Source organism: Plecotus auritus (genome assembly GCF_963455305.1).
Source record: "Plecotus auritus genome assembly, chromosome: 6".
NCBI classification, from domain to species: Eukaryota; Metazoa; Chordata; class Mammalia; order Chiroptera; family Vespertilionidae; genus Plecotus; species Plecotus auritus.
Window position 1 is genome coordinate 144,690,546 of NC_137773.1, and position 18,922 is coordinate 144,709,467.

Genomic DNA, 18,922 nt, shown 5'->3' on the forward strand with positions numbered 1-18,922 from the left:
CTCGCGAGCTGCCGTTTGCCGACCACGGGGTTAGAGCATTGTCCCAATATGCCAAGATTGCAGGTTTGATCCCTGGTCAGGGCACATACAGGAACTAACCAATGGATGCATAAATAAGTGGAACAACAAATCGCTGTCTGTCCCTTCCTCTTGATCTCTAAAATCAGTTTTTAAAAAAAGTTTGTAGGAACTGAATTTAGTTAATGATGGTTGTTATAATTTTGGTGGAGACCATGAAGTAACCAGAATGCCTCTCCTTAAACTGTTACTTGGAAGTAAATTTCAAAAAGAAAAAAATTTGGAGCAGGGTCATAATGGTTGTGATGTCTGTAGGGGTTAACTTCTGATGATATACTCAGAAATCTCTTAAAGATCACTTAGTCAGTGTGTCTCTAGCGTTGTGTTCAGTATAATAAAGGCTTAAAAATAAAGAGAATAATGCCCAGCCTCTGTCACCCACTATCCTTCTGAATGTAAGGAGTTGGTCAGAGGCTTTAAGGCAGAACAAGGTAACCAAATGTGGAAAAGCTTTTTGGTCATTATTCTAACTTCGTGTCCAGTCTTGACTAAATAACAAGCTCTAAGGACCCACCTTCCATAAAATCTGAAGGTCACTGTTGCCCACATTGAATGCTGAATCTGGAAAGTCCCAGCATGAGTCCCGCTGCCCAAGGTTCCTATGATATTTTCCTGGAGTCTCTAAAAGGTGCTATGAGTTCGTTTTAGTGTGTGCATGTAGATGTCGGCTGAGAACAGGCAGGGGTGCTTATCACGTTTATTACAAGTGAGTTTAGACAGTGGCTGGGACCACGTTTAATGATATAGTGTCGCTGTGTGGGAGGCTAGCTCTGAGACATAGTGGGGGTGTATGTGGGGGTGCTCGTCTTCTGAAGTCTAAACTCTGTCAGTGGTTCAGCTAGGCTTGTGGTTGGTGGGTGTCCATATCAGACCAGACGGAGGGAGAGATGCTAATGCCATCACGTGCACTTATTCTGTCTGAGTTTTCCAGAGTGGAGAGCCTTTTACAGCATTAAAGACCATAGGCCACGTCTGCCCTGTGTGGGAACTTAACAAGGTGGAGTCAAAACTGTAAGTGCTCTTGATCTGACATATCTGGTTCCTATCACATATTAGTGATGTGGCTTTGGGTGAGTAACTTAACCTCTCTGAGTCTCAATTTTTCTTTCTTTAAAAAAAAAGTATTTTTATTGATTTCAGAAAGAAAGGGAGAAGGAGAGAGAGATAGAAACATCAATGCTGAGAGAGAATCATTGATTGGCTGCCTCCTGCACGCACACACTGGGGATCAAGCCCACAACCCGGGCATGTGCTCTGACCAGGAATCGAACTGTGACCTCCTGGTTCATAGGTTGACATTCAAGCACTGAGCCACGCCAGTTGGGCTCAATTTTTCCATCTGTAAAATGGAGCTAATACTGGTCCCTATCTCATAGAAGCTTTTGTAAAGGATCTAGATCCCATTACTCCTTGATTAAGAGGTCAGAAAGCTTCTGAACTTTTTTTTAAAATTTAATAAATCTTTATTGTTCAGATTATTACAATTGTTCCTCTTTTTTCCCCCATAGCTCCCCTCCACCCAGTTCCCACCCCACCCTGTGCCCTTACTCCCCCCTCTCTGTCCTCATCCATAGGTGTACGATTTTTGTCCAGTCTCTTCCCGCACCCCCCACACCCCTTTCCCCCCGAGGATTGTCAGTCCACTCCTTTTGTATGCCCCTGATTCACCAGTTTATTCTGTTCATCAGATTTTTTTATTCACTTGATTTTTAGATTCACTTGTTGATTGATATGTATTTGTTGTTCATAATTTTTATCTTTACCTTTTTCTTCTTCTTCCTCTTCTTAAAGAATACCTTTCAGTATTTCATATAATACTGGTTTGGTGGTGAACTTTAGCTTTTTCTTATCTGTGACGCTCTTTATCTGACCTTCAATTCTGAATGATAGCTTTGCTGGGTAGAGTAATCTAGGTTCTTGCTATTCATCACTTTGAATATTTCTTGCCACTCCTGTCTGGCCTGCATAGTTTCTGTTGAGAAATCAGCTGACAGTCGTATGAGTGCTCCCTGGTAGGTAACTAACTGTTTTTCTCTTACTGCTTTTAATATTCTCTCTTTGTCTTTTGCTCTTGGCATTTTAATTATGATGTGTCTTGGTGTGGTCCTCTTTGGATTCCTTTTGTTTGGGGTTCTGTGTGCTTCCTGGACTTGTAAGTCTATTTCTTTCACCAGGTGGGGGAAGTTTTCAGTCATTATTTCTTCAAATAGGTTTTCAGTATCTTGCTCTCTCTCTTCTTCTGGCACCCCCATAATTCTGATGTTGGTACGCTTGAAGTTGTCCCAGAGGCTCCTTACACTATCTTCATATTTTTGGATTCTTTTTTCTTTTTGCTTTTCTGTTTGAGTGTTTTTTGCTTCTTTGTATTTCAAATCTTTGACTTGATTCTTGCGATCCTCTAATCTGCTGTTGGATCTCTGTATGTTATTTTTTATTTCAGTCAGTGTATGCTTAATTTCTAGTTGGTCCTTTTTCATATCCTCGAGGTTCTCACTAAATTTATCTGCCTTTTCTAGAAAATTCTTGAAAAACCTTATAACCGTGGTTTTGAACTCTATATCCAGTCATTTGCTTTCCTCCATTTCTTTCATTTGTGACCTGTTTCTTTGTCTCTGCATTTTGGTTGCTTCCCTGAGTTGATAGAGTGGCTTTGTGTGCTAGGTGTCCTATAGGGCCCAGTGGCTCAGCCTCCCCAGTTACCTGAGGTGGACACTCTTGGTGCACCCTTTTGTGGGCTGTGTGCACAGTCTTGTTGTAGGTAAGCCTTGATTGTTGTTGGTATCACTGGGAGGAATTGACCTCTAGGCCAAGTGGCTGTGAGGATCAGCTGTGTCTACGCTGGGAGAACTTCTGTGCTGGAGATACCCTTATAAGACAAGACTTGCAAAAGCCTCTGTGCTCAGCTTGGATGGGGCAGAGTCTCAGGGCGGAGCAGACAGCATTGGTTTCCTGTCAGCCCTGCCCTAATAGGCCCCTGTGTCTCACTGTACCTTTGAGAGAAAGCCGCCCTTGAATTCTGCCCGCTGCCAGACAGTCCAGTTTCTCCCCGAATGAGTCTGGGTCCCCAGAGTCTCGCCTGGAACTGGAGTTCAGTGCAGTCAGGAGCTTTTGTCTCCCGCCTGCTTGAGAAAGCCAGCCACGGACTCAGTTGCCCGCCCTCTCCGTGCACACGCCTCGGTACCTCTGCCTTCCGCAGTTCTTCTGAGTCTCAGTGTGCTTTTCTCTTTTCTGACAGTCCAGTTTCACCCTGTATGAGTCTGGGTCCCCAGAGTCTCACCCGGAACTGGAGTTCAGCGCAGTCGGGAGCTTTTGTCTCTCTCCCGCTTGAGAAAGCCAGCCGTGCACTCAGTTGCCAGTCCTTTCTGCGCATGTCTCAGTACCTCTGCCTCCTGCAGCTCCTCTGAGTCTCAGTGTGCTTTTCTCTTTCCTTCTAGTTGTAGAATTTGCACTCAGCCAGGCTTCCTGTGGTTCTGGATGATGTCTGTTTTGTCTTTTAGTTGTAGTTTTGAAATTGTTGTGGGAGTCAGCAATTTAGGTGTTTACCTATACCGCCATCTTGGTTTCTCTCAGATTTTGAACTTTTTAAACCATTGAGGTAACAGCAGTTATTAGAGGCATCCACTGTTTTTGCCTAACTGACATTTACTTCCTTCCCATTCTTTTCCCTTCTGATTTTCCCTTGGAGAATGCATTTCTCTGTTGTCAGTTCATGAGATTTAGATGGGCAGACCTTCTTTCTGGTTCCTGGGAACAGCAGTGATCTATCTCATCCTGGCTAGTGGAATTGGTTTTGGTTGGGCATGTGACCTAAGTTATCCATTGAGAATCTTCCCTGGGAATTGTGAGGTACCTCATATGCAATACAATCACAGTTGAACTTGCCAGCTTCCCACAGTTCTGCTCCTCCTTCTGTCCACTGGAGCTAGAGATCCCCCTCCCCCTTCACTATCCCTCACCCTGAAGTCCCACCAGGTCTCTTTCCAATACCTCCAATTTACAGCCACTGCTTCAGTCCTACTGGCTTATGTAGGCCTCCATCATCCCTTCTTGGGCCTTGACTTGCTTCTCTGACTCTCATCTACCTTCCAAATTGGTCTTTTAAACATGTAAATTGACTCATGTCATTCCCCTTCTTAAAACCCTACAATGGCTTCTTGTTCTCACAGGAAAGCATTCCAAGGCCCTTGAATGATACTAAGTCCTACACATCTTGTTAAAACCTCACAGCCACATATAATCAATGACCTGCAGTTTCTAAAACTTGTCATGATTTTTCTCACTTCCTTGCCTGACTGTTTTCTCTGCCTTGTAAACTAAAAACTGTGCAAAAACAAAGTTTTAATAGAGTATTTTAAAATGTGCCTTGGGCCCTTGTCTTCCTGGGGAATCTCCCACCTTTATTCACAGAAACTCAGTGGTAAAGACCTGTCAGAATTCCAGAGACTTTGTATTGTTTACTTAACAAAATTGCTTAATTACATATAACCAGAGGCCTGGTGCACGAAATTTGTATACTAGGGTGTCCCTCAGCCCGGCCTGCACCCTCTCAGTCTGGGACCCCTCAGGGGATGTCTACTTGCTGGTTTAGGCCCGATTCCCCTGGGGATCGGGCCTAAGCCAGCAGTCAGACATCCCTCTCACAGTCTGGGGCTCTCGCAGTCCGGGACTCCTCGCTCCTTACTGCCTGCCTGCAGCGGAGGCAGGAGAGACTGGTCCCGTGAGCCCGGCTTCTGGCTGAGCGGCGCTCCCCCTGTGGGAGCGCACTGACCACTAGGGGGCAGCTCCTGCATTGAGCGTCTGCCCCCTGGTGGTCAATGTGTGTCATAGTGACTGGACGTTCCGCCATTAGGTCGATTTGCATTATATAGGATTATTATATAGGATTCCCCTCTCCCCTTTTTAAAATCCTCATCCAAGGAGTGAGGATATTTTTTCCATTGATTTTTAGAGAGAGTGGAAGGGAGGGGAGGTGGGGAGAGGGAGAGAGAGGAGAGAGAAACATCCATGTGAGAGGACACATTGATTGGCTGCCTCCCTCACTTGCCCCAATTGGGGGTGGGGGTCGACCCTGCAACTGAGGTACATGCCCTTAACTAGGAATCAAACCTGAAACCCTCCAGTGTGCAGGCCAATGTTCTAACTGCTGGCCAGGACTAATTCTCTTTTTAATCAAAGAATTCTCTGCAAGCCACTTTCACCAAAATTGATCAAAATACACATCAGTTGCCTTTGTTCTCCTTTATATACTTCATTTCAAATTTCATCTTCATGTAATATAAAACATTAGCCCATTCCACACTCAACAGACAAGGCCATATTTAATTCAACATGCTAAGAGTTAGGGGTTTCTTCCTTTTCTTTGTCTCATCCTATTGAAGTTTACCTGCAAAAATTCTGGATTTTAGGGTCCAGTCCTGGAATTTTAGGGCCCAGCCCATCATTCTCCAGAAAAGAAAACCAAGGCTCTATTGACTCAGGAACATGGCACCAGGAAGTTGGTTATCAGTGGAAGAAAGCCAGGCCCTGATGTTAGATTCAGCATGGACTATCTCCCACTCACCAAGAAGGCTCCCCTCAGCCTCCATCGAGAGGAGAGCTAAGTAGCCCCCAAGTAACCAGCTAAGCTAATCCTCTTACACCACTCCACTTAGGCAAGATGACAACCCGAGGGCTTTAGGAAAAAGGAAATTAGAAGAATTAAGTCCAAGGCTCTGTTTGCCCTGGGAATAGAACAGCCCTCTCCGCTCCAACTCTGTGCCCCACCCTACGGGCAGAGGGAGAGCCACTCACCTTCTGGGTGACAGGCCTGCCATCCTGGATCTGCACGGCCAGCCCCAGGTCGGACAGCCTGCAGTTGCCAACGTCGTCCAGGAGCACGTTCTCAGGCTTCAGGTCCCGGTAGACGATGCCGAGAGAGTGCAGGTGCAGCACCCCACATGTCATCTGGGCCGAGTAGAAGACCACCCTGCTCATGGCCAGGCCGCGGGTGCCCACGCTGTAGATGTGGAACTTGAGGTCTCCCCCGTTCATCAGGCTCATGACCAAGCAGAGGTGGGACTTGCTCTCAAAGGCATAGGCCAGAGAGACAATGAAAGGGCTGCTGATCCTCTCCAAGATCTCCTTTTCCAAGAGAGCCATTTTCTCACCATTTTTCTTCTTCAGCCGCTTCTTGTCCAGCTTCTTACAGGCATACATCTTACCAGTGTTTTTCACCTGGACAGCACATACCTAAAAGGAGAGAAAGAGAGGGAGAGGAAGAAGTAGAAGTAGCCCTAACCGGTTTGGCTCAGTGGATAGAGTGTCGGCTTACGGACTGAAGGGTCCCAGGTTCGATTCCGGTCAAGGGCATGTACCTTGGTTGCGGGCACATCCCCAGTAGGAGGTGTGCAGGAGGCAGCTGATTGATGTTTCTCTCTCATTGATGTTTCTAACTCTCTATCCCTCTTCCTTCCTCTCTGTAAAGAAAATCAATAAAATATATTTTTTAAAAAAAGGAGTAGAAGTAGAACGCACTGGAGGGGTGGGGGGAGGATATGGAAGGTGGAGGGGTAGAAATCAGCCGAAGTGAACTGACGGCAGGCGTCTGAGAAAAGAGAAGCTGTAACTGAGAAATGTGCTTCCAGAAAGAGCTGGGGCCACAATGAGGTACCACTTCACCCCACTGTACTGAAAAAAGGGGAAACAACAAGTGTTCGTGAGGATGCGAAGACACTGGCACCCTTGTGCATTGCTGGTGGGAATGCAGAATATAAACGTTTGGTGGTTCCTCCAAAAGTGCTCATAGTGGTACTGTTCACAAGAGCCAGAAGGCAGAAACAATCCAGGTGCGCACCAGTGGATGACTGGATAAATGAAATGTAACATACCCATGCAATAGCATGTTATCCAGCCCTGGAAAGGAATAATACAGGCTACATGAATGAACCTCCAAAAATTATGCCCAGTGAAAGAAGCCAGACACCAAAGGTTACAGATTGTCTGATTTCATTTACATGAAACATTAGGATAGACACATCCACAGAGACAGAAAGCAGACCAGCTGTTGCCAGGGACAGGGAGGAGGGGGAATGGGGAGTGACAGGAAGGATAGAAATATCTTGTATGGGTGATGGTTATACAACATTGTAATGTACTGAATGCTACTGAATTGTACACTTTAAAATGGTTAATGGTTAATTTTGTTATGTGATTTTACCTCATAAATGGTTAATGGTTAATTTTAATTTCATGTAAATCTTACCTCAAAAAATTTGTTTTCTACTTGAAAAAAGAGCTGAGCACAGCAGTGGTGCACAACGAATTCTCCACTTTACCTTAAGATGAGTGTTTTCTCAGATCTCTGCAGTTTGTCTCAAATTCCGCCCCACCACCACTAAGGGCAAAAGGGGCTCCCCACCACCTGCTGCCATTCTCCATAATTTCCAGGGCACTGCAGGGGGTGCCCGGTGTGGACCCCAAGAGAAAGATTCTTGACCAGTTCCACATTTTACTTGTCTTTCCTATGCGATCTCATTTTATTTCACATGGTGACGAGGAAGGAGAGGTGAGAGCGTGCTAGGAATTTGCCACAGGTGGCAAGAAATGAGTTTTAAGGAAGTTCCCTTGAAATTAAAGAAAAACAAAACAACAAAACAAAACCCCCTTTACGCAGTATCCTTCAGCTTCCAACCTGGCTGTTCTGAGACGCTTACCTCCCCAAAGCCACCTTTCCCCAGCACACGGAACTCAGTGAAGTACTTGTCTGACACGGGCTGCATCTCAAAGACCTTCCACCGCAGAAACTGGTCGTAGAAGGGGCTGGCCAGGAAGTCCCTGAAGGGCTGGCCCTGCAGGAAGGCCATGGCCTCTGCCCGGGCCAGCGCCACTAGGGCTGCCCGCTCGTCCTCAGTAGTGGCTGCCAGGCACCTGGCGCTCAGAGCCGGGCTGAGGAAGGCGGGTGGGTGCCCGAGGGCAGGGCCACCAGCAGCGGCCACCAGCGCCTGCAACCTGCTGCCCTTGGCCGGGCCCTCTGCCAACTCCCAGCTCTGCACCTGCTCCAGGAAGGCCATGGCCTCTCGGTACCGGGGCACCGTGGCCAGGAAGTCCTGAAAGAGATGGCGGCCAACAGGCTGCTGCTCGCACAGGCTGTGGAAGTCAGGGGGCAGCGCCTGGCGGAGCGGGGCGCAGCTCTGCGGCCCGGGCAGTGCCAGGCTCCGGCGCCGCCGCTGCAGCTCCCGGCTGTCTCCCTCCCATGTCTTCCGGGCTTGCAGGTAGGCCGTGTTGGCCATCAGATTGTCCAGGCCCCCCATGTCCACCATGGCTGAGCACAGGGAAAGGAAAGGCAGGATGGAGGGCTGCGGGGGACTCGGCCAGGTCCGGCTGCCAGCTGGCTGGTTTGGGTTCCCAGGTGCAGTAACTCCCGCGCGGGATTTGCAGGGAGGCCTCTGGTCTGCGGGTGGGAATGTGGGGGCTGCAGAGAGAGGTTTCCCAGGTAAGAGGCTTTGCTGGCTATGTATAGCTGGTCAGGGAAGGACACATCACAGGTGCCTCCTGTCCTCGGAGGCCGTGGCAGCCTGAGACACCTGCAGAGGCTCCTTGGGCATTATCTGGCCTTCCTCTATGCACACCTGCTCCCTGAACACACAGCAACCAATTTCCAAAGGAAGGGAGTCAGAGTGAGGTGGTGCCCCGTGTGTGTTTTCAGCTGTTTCTAATTTCACATGTTTCCTAGCAGCCTCAAGCTCTAACCCCCGGAATGACCGGCCAGGACGAGGAGCTGCGAGAAGCTGGAGAGCGTGTCCTTCTGGTGAGCAGCAGTCTGCGGCAGAGCGGCTACAGAGAGGGTGCTCCGGACGCAGGGTCCTGAGACCTGTCCCTGGAGGCCCTCGGGGACTCGTGGCCTCCCAGGGGGCTGTGCTCTCCCACAGCCCCCACCCTGAGTGGTCTGCAGAGGTTGTCCAGCTGTGGCTCTCTCAGTTCTGAGGAGTCTGTGACCTATAGCACCGGGTTAAAAAGGGGGAGTCACCTTCACCCCAAACATCCCACCAAGGGACACAAGCAGGAAGAGCACACCAGTTCACACTTGTGGCCAAGACTGTTCCTGGGGCACAATCTGAGTGCAAGGGAACCTGTACGGGAGGCCCGGGTAGGCACGTTTCAGTGTGGCCCCTCAACATCTCTGCCCACCTCCCTCGAGGAGCCAGGAAGCTTCCCTCCACCGAGATCGCTCAGAGCCGCCCCAGACCACGACCTCACAAGAACAGAAATTGGTTTAGACAGAGATCAGGCTAAGAACCTCTGCTCCAAAAATAACACTTGTGTCCTACAGGGAAAGAATACTCGGGCTTTTTCTCCATAAAGGAAGGCTAAGGCAGCTTGAAAACCAAGTCATTCAGTATTATGCGAAAGTGCTTAAAAGAGGAGAGAGAGTAAGAGAGTAAGAGAGAGAGAGATTTTCTCCAAACAGCCTCTAGCACACGCTCTGTCAAAACATCGCGGTGACGCCCCAGTCTGTGTGGCAGAGCCTGCAGACCGTAGCCCAGCACAGACCCACACTTGGCCACATGCTACCAAGAATTATGTAATGAACTCGTGGGTGCCCTTTGGCTCCGCAACGCTGTGCTGGGAACCGTCATCCCCATGGCAGAGAGGGGCGCTCTGTGCCAGTGACCGCTGCTCGGAACCGTGCCGGACGCTCTGAAACCCACCCAAGAGATGCTGGTACTTTTTTTGTTCTTGACATGTCATCCTGAGTCCACATTTCTGAGTAGTGAAAAGTCAGTCTGAGAATCTCCCCAGAGGAGGAGATGCCCTTTCTCGGGGTCCTTAGGGATACAGTGACAGTCCGAGGGGCAGAACCTGGAGAAAAAGGTAGAATTGTCACTGAAAAAAAAGTATGCTTTTCACTGATGAATATATATGCTACCAACTGCTTGACTCCACTCACACAAATACGTTCTTTGTCCCAGTCTTGTTCAATAGGGACATGCAGAACCACAGATGGAATTCAAGATTTTCTAGTAGCCACATGAGAAAGGTAAAAAGAAACAAGTGAAATGAACTTCAATAATGCATTTTATATAGCACGAGATACTATCATTTCAACATGGAACTGATGTAAATGTTGCTAATGGGCTACTGCACAGCCTGTTCTGTGTTCTGAGCGTTTAGAATCTGCTTTGGATTTCACTCGTACCACACAGCTCAATTCGAGCCAGCCACATTTCAGATGCTCAGTAGCCACATGTGGGCAGCGGCTGCCTTATTAAACAGCTCAGACTTAACCCTTCTTTTGGTAGCTTTATCATTCATAAATAAGAGGAAGTTTGTCTTATTTTTGTTTGTATTCTAATTAGTGATAGCAAAGACCATCTGGGTGAAAAACAACAACACACTCTCGTAGTCATTGAAAATGACCTGACTAATGAGAACAACATTTAGATAATATTTGAACACAAAATTTAGACGTTATAAAATGACTATTTGTTGCCTTCTAGCAATTGTAAATAGAGTAACATTATTTTAAAGTCTTAGCCACCTGAAAAAAAGAGGTCTATTTAAAATGGAACACTTTATGTGGTTGCTAACAATTAGGGTTGAGGTCCCAACTTAATGAAACAGCCATTGTCGATCCAATAAAGAACAGCACTGAGTTCTTAGCTTAGAAGCAGAGCCAAGGGCTGGGCACAGCCAGGATACCCTGCACCAATGGGGAACAGTGCCAGGAATCTTGGCTTGGAGATGTGGCCTGATGGTTACGAGAACTAACTTCAGCATTGCTTGGGAAAGCTGAGTCCTGTTGCTAGCAAGTCCTAGCTGTGTGATCTTCAGCATGTTACTTAACTTCTCAGGCTCATGAACTGAAAACAGAGAAAATAACAGAGTAAGTTCTTGAGGGAAGTCAATGCCAAATAGTGCCCTGCACAACCAAGTGATATTAAAGTATTAGCTTTTAAATGATTACTACAATCATCAAAACCTGATTCAAAAGTTTTCCTGATGCAGATTGGAGTCAGGAGCGACCTAAGCAATGTGGAGGAAATTGGGTTCCTCTGTCCAATGTCCACCCAGCAGAGAGCAGCCAAGTCAGAATTTCGCATGAGTTTGGAAAGCTGTGGGGTCTGGTGGAACTGGAAGACAGGCAGATCGGATTAATCAACATGCAAGATTTCTAACAACGAACTATTGCAACTAAATGATTTACTATACACACACCCCCACACACAGAGTGAAAAGAGGAGATATTTCATTTTGAAAGAAGAAAATAAACTTTCATGATAGGAGAAAACAACAAAAATATCTTAGTATCTTTTATGACTAATTTTGTAAGCTAGAGAAAAAAAATGCTCTTTGCCCAGATCTTCCGCGAGATTTTGCATCATGAGGTGTAAAGCATTATCTGTGATGTGTATGTCCTCAAAGTTCACAATGCTCTGATGTCATTCAACATTTGAAACAAAAAGAACATATAAAGTTTAGGTTAATGATTAGAATTAGGGTATGCTTAATTTGCTTCCCTTTCTAAGAATTTTAAGTTTTGAAAATATATCCTAGAAGAAGGAAAACAGTAAAGCAAGGTTTCTAGTAAGAGCATGACCTTCTTTTATAATGCACAATTCTCTGCATGGTCCAACAGCACATCTATTTGAGGATCAAGAATTATAAAATAGTCCTAGCCAGTTTTCTCAGTGGATAGAGCATCAGCCTGTGGACTGAAGGGTCCCGGGGTTCGATTCCGGTCAGGGGCGTGTACCTTGGTTGCAGGCTTGATCCCTGGGCCCCAGAGCCCGTGTGGGAGGCAACCAATCAATGTGTCTCTTTCAAATCGACGTTTTTTTTCTCTGTGTCTCCCCCTCTCCCTTCCACTATCTCTAAAAATCAAAGGAAAAATATCCTCAGGTGAGGATTAACAAAACAAAACAAAAATAAAGAATTATGAAATAATATAACTCAATATTATATGATCTTAGAAACAAGATAGTTTGAGCAGTGTAAGTTCTGAAGAAGACTAACATATTAATGTTAGCATTAAGACATCCAATGAACCCAGATTATTCTTCAACTTCTGATTTAAATTCTTCCATAGTAAAGATTTTGCTTTTTTCTTTCAGTGGAAGACAAGTACTGAAAGAAAAAGCTAAGGGTCTTTATCCTTCCAACAACAGCAGACCACACTTTATATTTTCATATTTCGATGAAATCAAGGATGTCTTGTTGGTTAAAATTTTTTGAATGCTAAACAGAGAAGACATGGAGCTAGATGCATTTTAGACTATTGTTTCCATATGGTCACAGAATTTTTCTCACAAAAATTTAGATTTCAAGCACAAGATGAAGACAAAGAAATGATGAATGATCAGGCGAGTCTGGAGAATAGTTTTGGCGACGTCATGGGGCTGTAAGCCTAACTGGAGTGGGTTGAAGAGGGAAGAAAGATGAAAGAGTGCAGATTGCACCAGAGGAAGTTTGGCTGTGAAGAGGAGGGAGCAGCCACGGGCGCTCGGGGAGAGGGAAGATATTAATGGTAGCATGTGGAAAGCTGGTAGCAGGACGCAGTGTAGAGGGCAAGGTTACCCTATGAGAACACAGGCGTAAGGTTCCTGCGAAGACAGCAAGCATTCAAAGCCCAGGTGAAGGGCTTTTGGACTAAGGCCATGGTCGGCAAACTGCGGCTTGTGAGCCACATGCGGCTCTTTGGCCCCTTGAGTGTGGCTCTTCCACAAAATACCATGTGCGGGAGCGCACGTACAGTGCGATTGAAACTTCGTGGCCCATGCGCAGAAGTCGGTTTTCGGCTCTCAAAAGAAATTTCAATGGTTCTACTGTTGATATTTGGCTCTGTTGATTAATGAGTTTGCCGACCACTGCACTAAGGGGCTGCTCTCCAGTTATAGCAAGAGGTTGGGGGTGGGGGCCAGGGTTTTGTTTGGTCACTCCATTTAGCATAATAACCGTGGTAGCCCGTGGTTAGAGGCCATCATAGAAGGAGGCACCACATCCAATGGGAGCATTGAGGAGGGAGCAATGAATTTCTAGCTGTCATGAAATGTCCGTTTAAACCAAGCATTTACCTTAAAATCCTTCAGTGAAAGGAGCCTTCATATTAGCAATGGAAATACTTTCCAGAAACTTACAGATTTCCTGTTTTCAACTGAAAATGAGACAGGCATGCTGTAGAGAAGATGGTAGCAGCTCATTGTTAATTATTATAAGCATGTTTTCATGGTCTCTCTGCCCCCAGTCTTTCTTTAGCTCAAACCCATCTTCGACAGAGATGGATGATCTTTTAAAGAGCAAATCTAGTAATATTAGTCTGCCAAGCATTTTCTTTCTTTTTTTTTTTTAAAGTTTTGACTTTTATTTATTTATTTTAATATATTTTTATTGATTTCAGACAGTGGTAGGGAGAGGGAGCCATAGAAACATCAAAGATGAGAGAGAATTATTGATTGGCTGCCTCCTGCACACCCCCTACTGGGGATTAAGCCCACAACTGGGCCATGTGCCCTGACCTGGAATCAAACCTGTGACCTCTTGGTTCATGGGTCAACACTCAACTACTGAGCCACACAGACCAAGCCAAGCATGTTCTTATTTACTTCAAACATTATCCAACAGTCATAAACAGAGTTAAATACAACATACGTAACGTTAGTGTTGACCAGTCTAAGCTCTTACTATACATGAAGAAAATTGATACCAGAAAAAAAAGTGCCAGGTTTGGACTAGGAACTTGGGGTCCCCCTCTTCAGTGAAGGGTGTTTCTCACTGGGAACTGCCCCTGTGGCACAGAAAAGCTATGGGGTCAAAAGAGTCCTGTATGGACTGGAAGAAGCTGGGATTGGCTTTAGAAATTATTCTTGTGCTTTATTTACTATCAAAATGGCAAATTTTCTAATTTTAGGGTTGGTGTGGTACCATGGTTATAACACTACCCATCTAGTTCAGCTCTATTTTAATTGCTACTGAAACAATTACCATGCATTCAAAGGAAAAATGATTGTATCAACAGGAATTCTGACCTTCCTTAAAATCCATACCAAGAATACACAGGGAAAAATTTTGCTTTGAGGTTACATAACATAGAAGAAGTTGCAAATGCTTTAACTGAGACCGTAGAATCCGCAGACCTGTTTAAAGTTTCTTGCTTTTATCATAAATTAAATTCATAAATATTGAACCTTAGGATTCATAATCTGGCATAACATAAACATCTTCCTCTTTAAACAGGACGCTAATTGTTTTAATAATGACTACATACCCATAACAGAGGATATTCTTCTTCAACAAGGAGCCACAGTAGCTGAGAGAGAAAGTTAAGTAATTGGTATATTTAAAGAAAACAGAAAATACTTCCTGACTAGAGGTTCAATTTGCAAATGTATTATGGCAGATGTACAAAAGAAAGTGTGTCCACACAGTGAGACTTAAAAAATCTATTAAAACGGCTCTCTGGAAAGTAGATTTTATTAAAGAAGTCTAAAAGATTATTAGAGAAGACCAGACAACACAGTGCTAACAACAGCAACAATAACAAAAAAAAGCAAAATAAAGTCCACAAAGCATATCCTTTGATATGTACGAAAATGTGGGAATGAGTTGTAAAATTTCTTGTGGTTATAATAAAAAAAGGGGGATGAAAGTCAAAGTTATTTTCATTGGAACACAAAAGACTATTCTGGAATGGAGAAGTATTCAGTGTTTGCTACAAATTTTGGTAAGTCTGCTTCTGAAACTTTCTTTTTTCATATTCAGTGAAGAATAAAAATAATTGAGAGTTGAGAGAATAAGGGAATTATAAGGAAAAGTGAACAAATTAAGCATTAGACCACAACTAAATGTCCACTAGTAGGGTGAGGGGAGTTATGTTAAAAAATACTTTAAAGTATATAAACACCATCAAGTTTAATAAGCAGTAGTAACATTAGGGTCACTGGGTAATAGGAAATGAGATGAAAGCCTTATTTCTCTACATAGGAGGGAACATAATAGAAGGCTGACTCTGACATGTGTTATGCTAGAGAAAACCAGATTCAGTTGGTGAGATTTAAATATCATTCATTGCAAGTAATGAATTTGATGTATAAAAGGGAATTAGTAAAGCTAGAATTGAGTAGTAAAATCAACACAGTTCTCCTGGCATGGCTTTCATTTGTCTATTCAGTCTATTCATTCATCCCACAAAGGAGAGAGAGAGAGAGAGAGAGAGAGAGAGAGAGAGAGAGAGAGAGAGAGAGAGAGATCAGGCACTGTTCTAGCACAGGGTATGCAACAATAAAAACAGACAAAAATCCCTGTCTTTATGGAGATGACATTTTAGTGGATGAGACTGTCAATAAACAAAATATGTAATATATTAAATTGTGGTATTATAAACCACCCCAAAACTTCAAAACCTAAAATAATGATTTATTATTTCCCATAATTCTGAGCCTTGATTGTGCAGCTCCTTGCCCATCTGACCCATGTGCCTGCATTCCTGGCTCAGCTGGGAGAGCTGGGGCGCCACTGGAAGTTTCTGCTACAATTTAACAGGTTCCTAGACTGAAGGGGGTAAGGTTAAAACTAGAGAAATCCATTTGGAGTCTAGGTTAGTGGAGGGGAGGGTTTGCGTATGAGTTGAATGTGGGATGTGGCAGAAAGAAAGAGGACAAGGTTGATTCCAAATTTGGGGGCTTGCATCACTGGAAGGATGAATTTCCCACATCTCAGCTGGACATCCTCTGGAAGAGCAGGTTGTGGAGATCCTGAAGAACTCAGTCTTGTACCTGTTCAGCTTGCACTGCCTATGAGACATCCCAATGCAGCTCTTAAGTAGTCTGCTGATCTATGGGGCTGGAGCCAGGGAAGAGGCCTCGGCTGGAGATCCTCATTGGGAGTCACCCAGTAGATAAATGGCATTTAAAGCCGTGGGACGCGATGCGACACTCTGGGGGTAAGAGCAGGGAAGAACAATAAGGACTGAGTCCTTGAAGTTGGGGAGGTGAGAAGTGCAGAGGAGAAGGAAGCAAGCCAGCAGAGGATGGTGTCCTAGCAGCCAAGTAAAGGAAGGGGGTCAAGAAAGACAGTGATCTGCTGTGGCAATGCTGCTGGCAGGTCAAGAGAACTATCGTTGTTACTTTTATTTACTATGCGTTGTTGTTGTTGTGAAGCTGAAAAGGAACATTAAATGGAGTGAAAATTTTTTATGTTTATAAAAATGGATACTTAACGATGAAATGGTGTACTGTGCACAAAGAAAAAAAAAACCCCAAACGTCTAGCAGTATAATCAGGTGAGTGGCACACTGGCATTTATTCTTATGGAGGACAAAAAAATTCTGTTTGAGAGCTTTATGTTTTGTTTATTTCCAAATTTTTCCAAGGTCTAGTTTTTAGTTGCAAAATTGACCTTGAAATATTTCTGTTGGTTATCATGATGAAGGATACTGGAAATCGCTACTGTGCTGTGCTACGTGTGGGGGAGGGGAAGGGAAGAGACAAAGTTCATGTATCTTGGTTAACAGGGGTTAGACATACTATTTTAATAAAATATTGAAACTAAAGGTTTTTGGGTTTTTTTTTTAGCAATTTGGAGGTCACTAGGGCATTTGATATTTAAGTTTCAATGGAGCGGTGTGATGAAACCCTGTTCTAGTCAGTTTTTTTTTTTTTTTTTAAAGATATTTTATTGATATTTTACAGAGAGGAAGGGAGAGGGATAGAGAGCTAGAAACATCGATGAGAGAGAAACATCGATCAGCTGCCTCCTGCACACCCCCCACTGGGGATGTGCCTGCAACCCAGGTACATGCCCTTGACCGGAATCGAACCCGGGACCCCTCAGTCCGCAGGCCGACGCTCTATCCACTGAGCCAAACCGGTTTTGGCTGTTCTAGTCAGTTTGACAGAGAACGAAAGGAGATAAATTGAACATAGCCAGTAGAATCTATTCTTTGGAGAAGTTTTGTTCAAGGGTGTGAGACCATGGGAGTGAGTGGTCAAGAGAGGGGTGGAGAGCACAAGATCACTGAGGAGAGGAGGTCAGGGGATTGAGAGGCCAGAGTATTAGAAGCATCATCTCTGTGAATATTGAAATCACCAAAAACCAAAGAGTAGTGATGGAGAGACTGAGAGGGAACAGAGCCAGCATCCTAATGGGAGGAAGGGCTGTGAATGTGGGGCTGCAAGAGGACTGTAGTGAGTGGTGGTCTAATGACATGAGATTAGAGCAGTGTTTGTAGGGGAATGAAAAGAAATGAAGACATCTTGCCCATTGCTAGGTCCAGTGATCTGAGGGGAGCAGGAGTGTTGCAGAAAAAGCATTATTCTCAGGGGAGAACCAAGTGTTAGTGAGAATAAGAGAGAAGGGAACTTACAAAGGAGGAGGATGGAGGAAATTGTGTTGGTATAATTATCAGAGGAAGGGTTTCAGAAGTTGGAGAGGAGTGGGAGATGGAGGAAGAAAAGGAGATGTAAAGAACTAGTGGGATTAGATTTAAGAAAAAGCCAGGTGACCTGGAAAGCCTGCCTTTCTTGTGTTGTCTGACTGACCTAACTAGAGATGAAGGCAGGATTAGGCTGGTGGTCTCAAGCAGATGGTGGCCAGACTGAGTGTTGAGGCAGGGAGGGGTGCTGGCCTACAGTGGGCACATAGGATGCTGGAGCTGTCCCTGGACCACTGAGACCACTGGACCCACTGAACCACTGAGTTGTGGGAGGTCTTATGCAGAGCACTTGGCCCCCCCGACCTGGTCCACGTGGGCAGAGGTGGCAGAGGTTTGGCCTGTGCTGAGCTGGGAGGACCTGAGGCGTTTTCGTGGTTAGATGGTGGGTTTGAGGGCTGCGGGTGGGGACTCCCTTTACTTTACACCCACCTGAGCACCAAACAGCAGGGCCGTGGAGTTGGGAGGACTTCAGCACTCCTGAGTTTTATTTGCTGTCTGTATGTACTCACAAGATCTCAGTTCTGGGCCATCTGTCCGACAGAAACCCCACACTACAGCCTCAAGGCTGTGAAGCATAATGTATGGGAAAGACCCCACTCCATATCTTTTATCCTTAAGATTTAAATGCCTCGTTAGAAAAGTTACGAGTTCAGAGTTCAGTGAGGAATTTCAGGCTATACTAAAATGTTTGCCTTGTACATTTAAAACCCTGAAAAATGTTCTAGAAGAGTTGGAATGAATAAAATTTTTCTTTAAAAAAGTCACCTCTTCCGTTACTTATTTATTCTACATTTTGATAAACTTCTTGAAAATGTAGCATTCCTAATGAACTCCAAGGAGCTTTCTCAGATGACCTCCCCAGGGGACCAGAACAAGATGAGAAACACAATTATTTTGATTTGAGTGCTTTCGTGAAGAGTTGAACAATAAGACAAATGGAACAACCATTAATAAACCATTAATGCATCTTCTTGTATTTCCCACTTAGTAGCAAATGTAAACTAGTGTTGGTTGTGGTCTTAAATGATAAAATCCATCTCTTCAAAAAAACCCCTCAGATTTATTTTACATAAACTGTAGAGGTCTTAAGTGTATAGTTGGATGAGTTTTTTTTTTTTTTTTCCTTAGCTAAAGTAGCCTTTAGTTATAGTCTTAATGTATTACATAAATAATAACAGCATCAATGGAAATCAAATCAGAAATGAAAGGATCCACAATGCCACTGTCCTTTCTTTTTTTTTTTTTTTTAAAATATATTTTATTGATATTTTACAGAGAGGAAGGAAGAGGGATAGAGAGCTAGAAACATCGATGAGAGAGAAACATCGATCAGCTGCCTCCTGCACACCTCCCACTGGGGATGTGCCCGCAACCAAGGTACATGCCCTTGACCGGAATCGAACCCGGGACCCTTCAGTCCGCAGGCCGACGCTCTATCCA

At 44.8% G+C, this 18,922-nt stretch overlaps 1 protein-coding gene across 1 annotated transcript in view; it reads right to left on the reverse strand.

Annotated features, from left to right (window-relative positions):
* The window catches only part of GRK7 (G protein-coupled receptor kinase 7), a gene marked incomplete at both ends in the record, with an annotated part of 29,190 nt that extends 20,815 nt beyond the window's left edge, over nucleotides 1–8,375 (reverse strand). The window contains 2 exons of the mRNA XM_080677096.1: nucleotides 5,869–6,306; nucleotides 7,770–8,375. Coding sequence (XP_080533222.1) covers nucleotides 5,869–6,306; nucleotides 7,770–8,375 — 1,044 coding nt within the window. The remainder of the gene's footprint in view (nucleotides 1–5,868; nucleotides 6,307–7,769) is intronic.
* Between the last annotated feature and the right edge of the window lie 10,547 nt (nucleotides 8,376–18,922).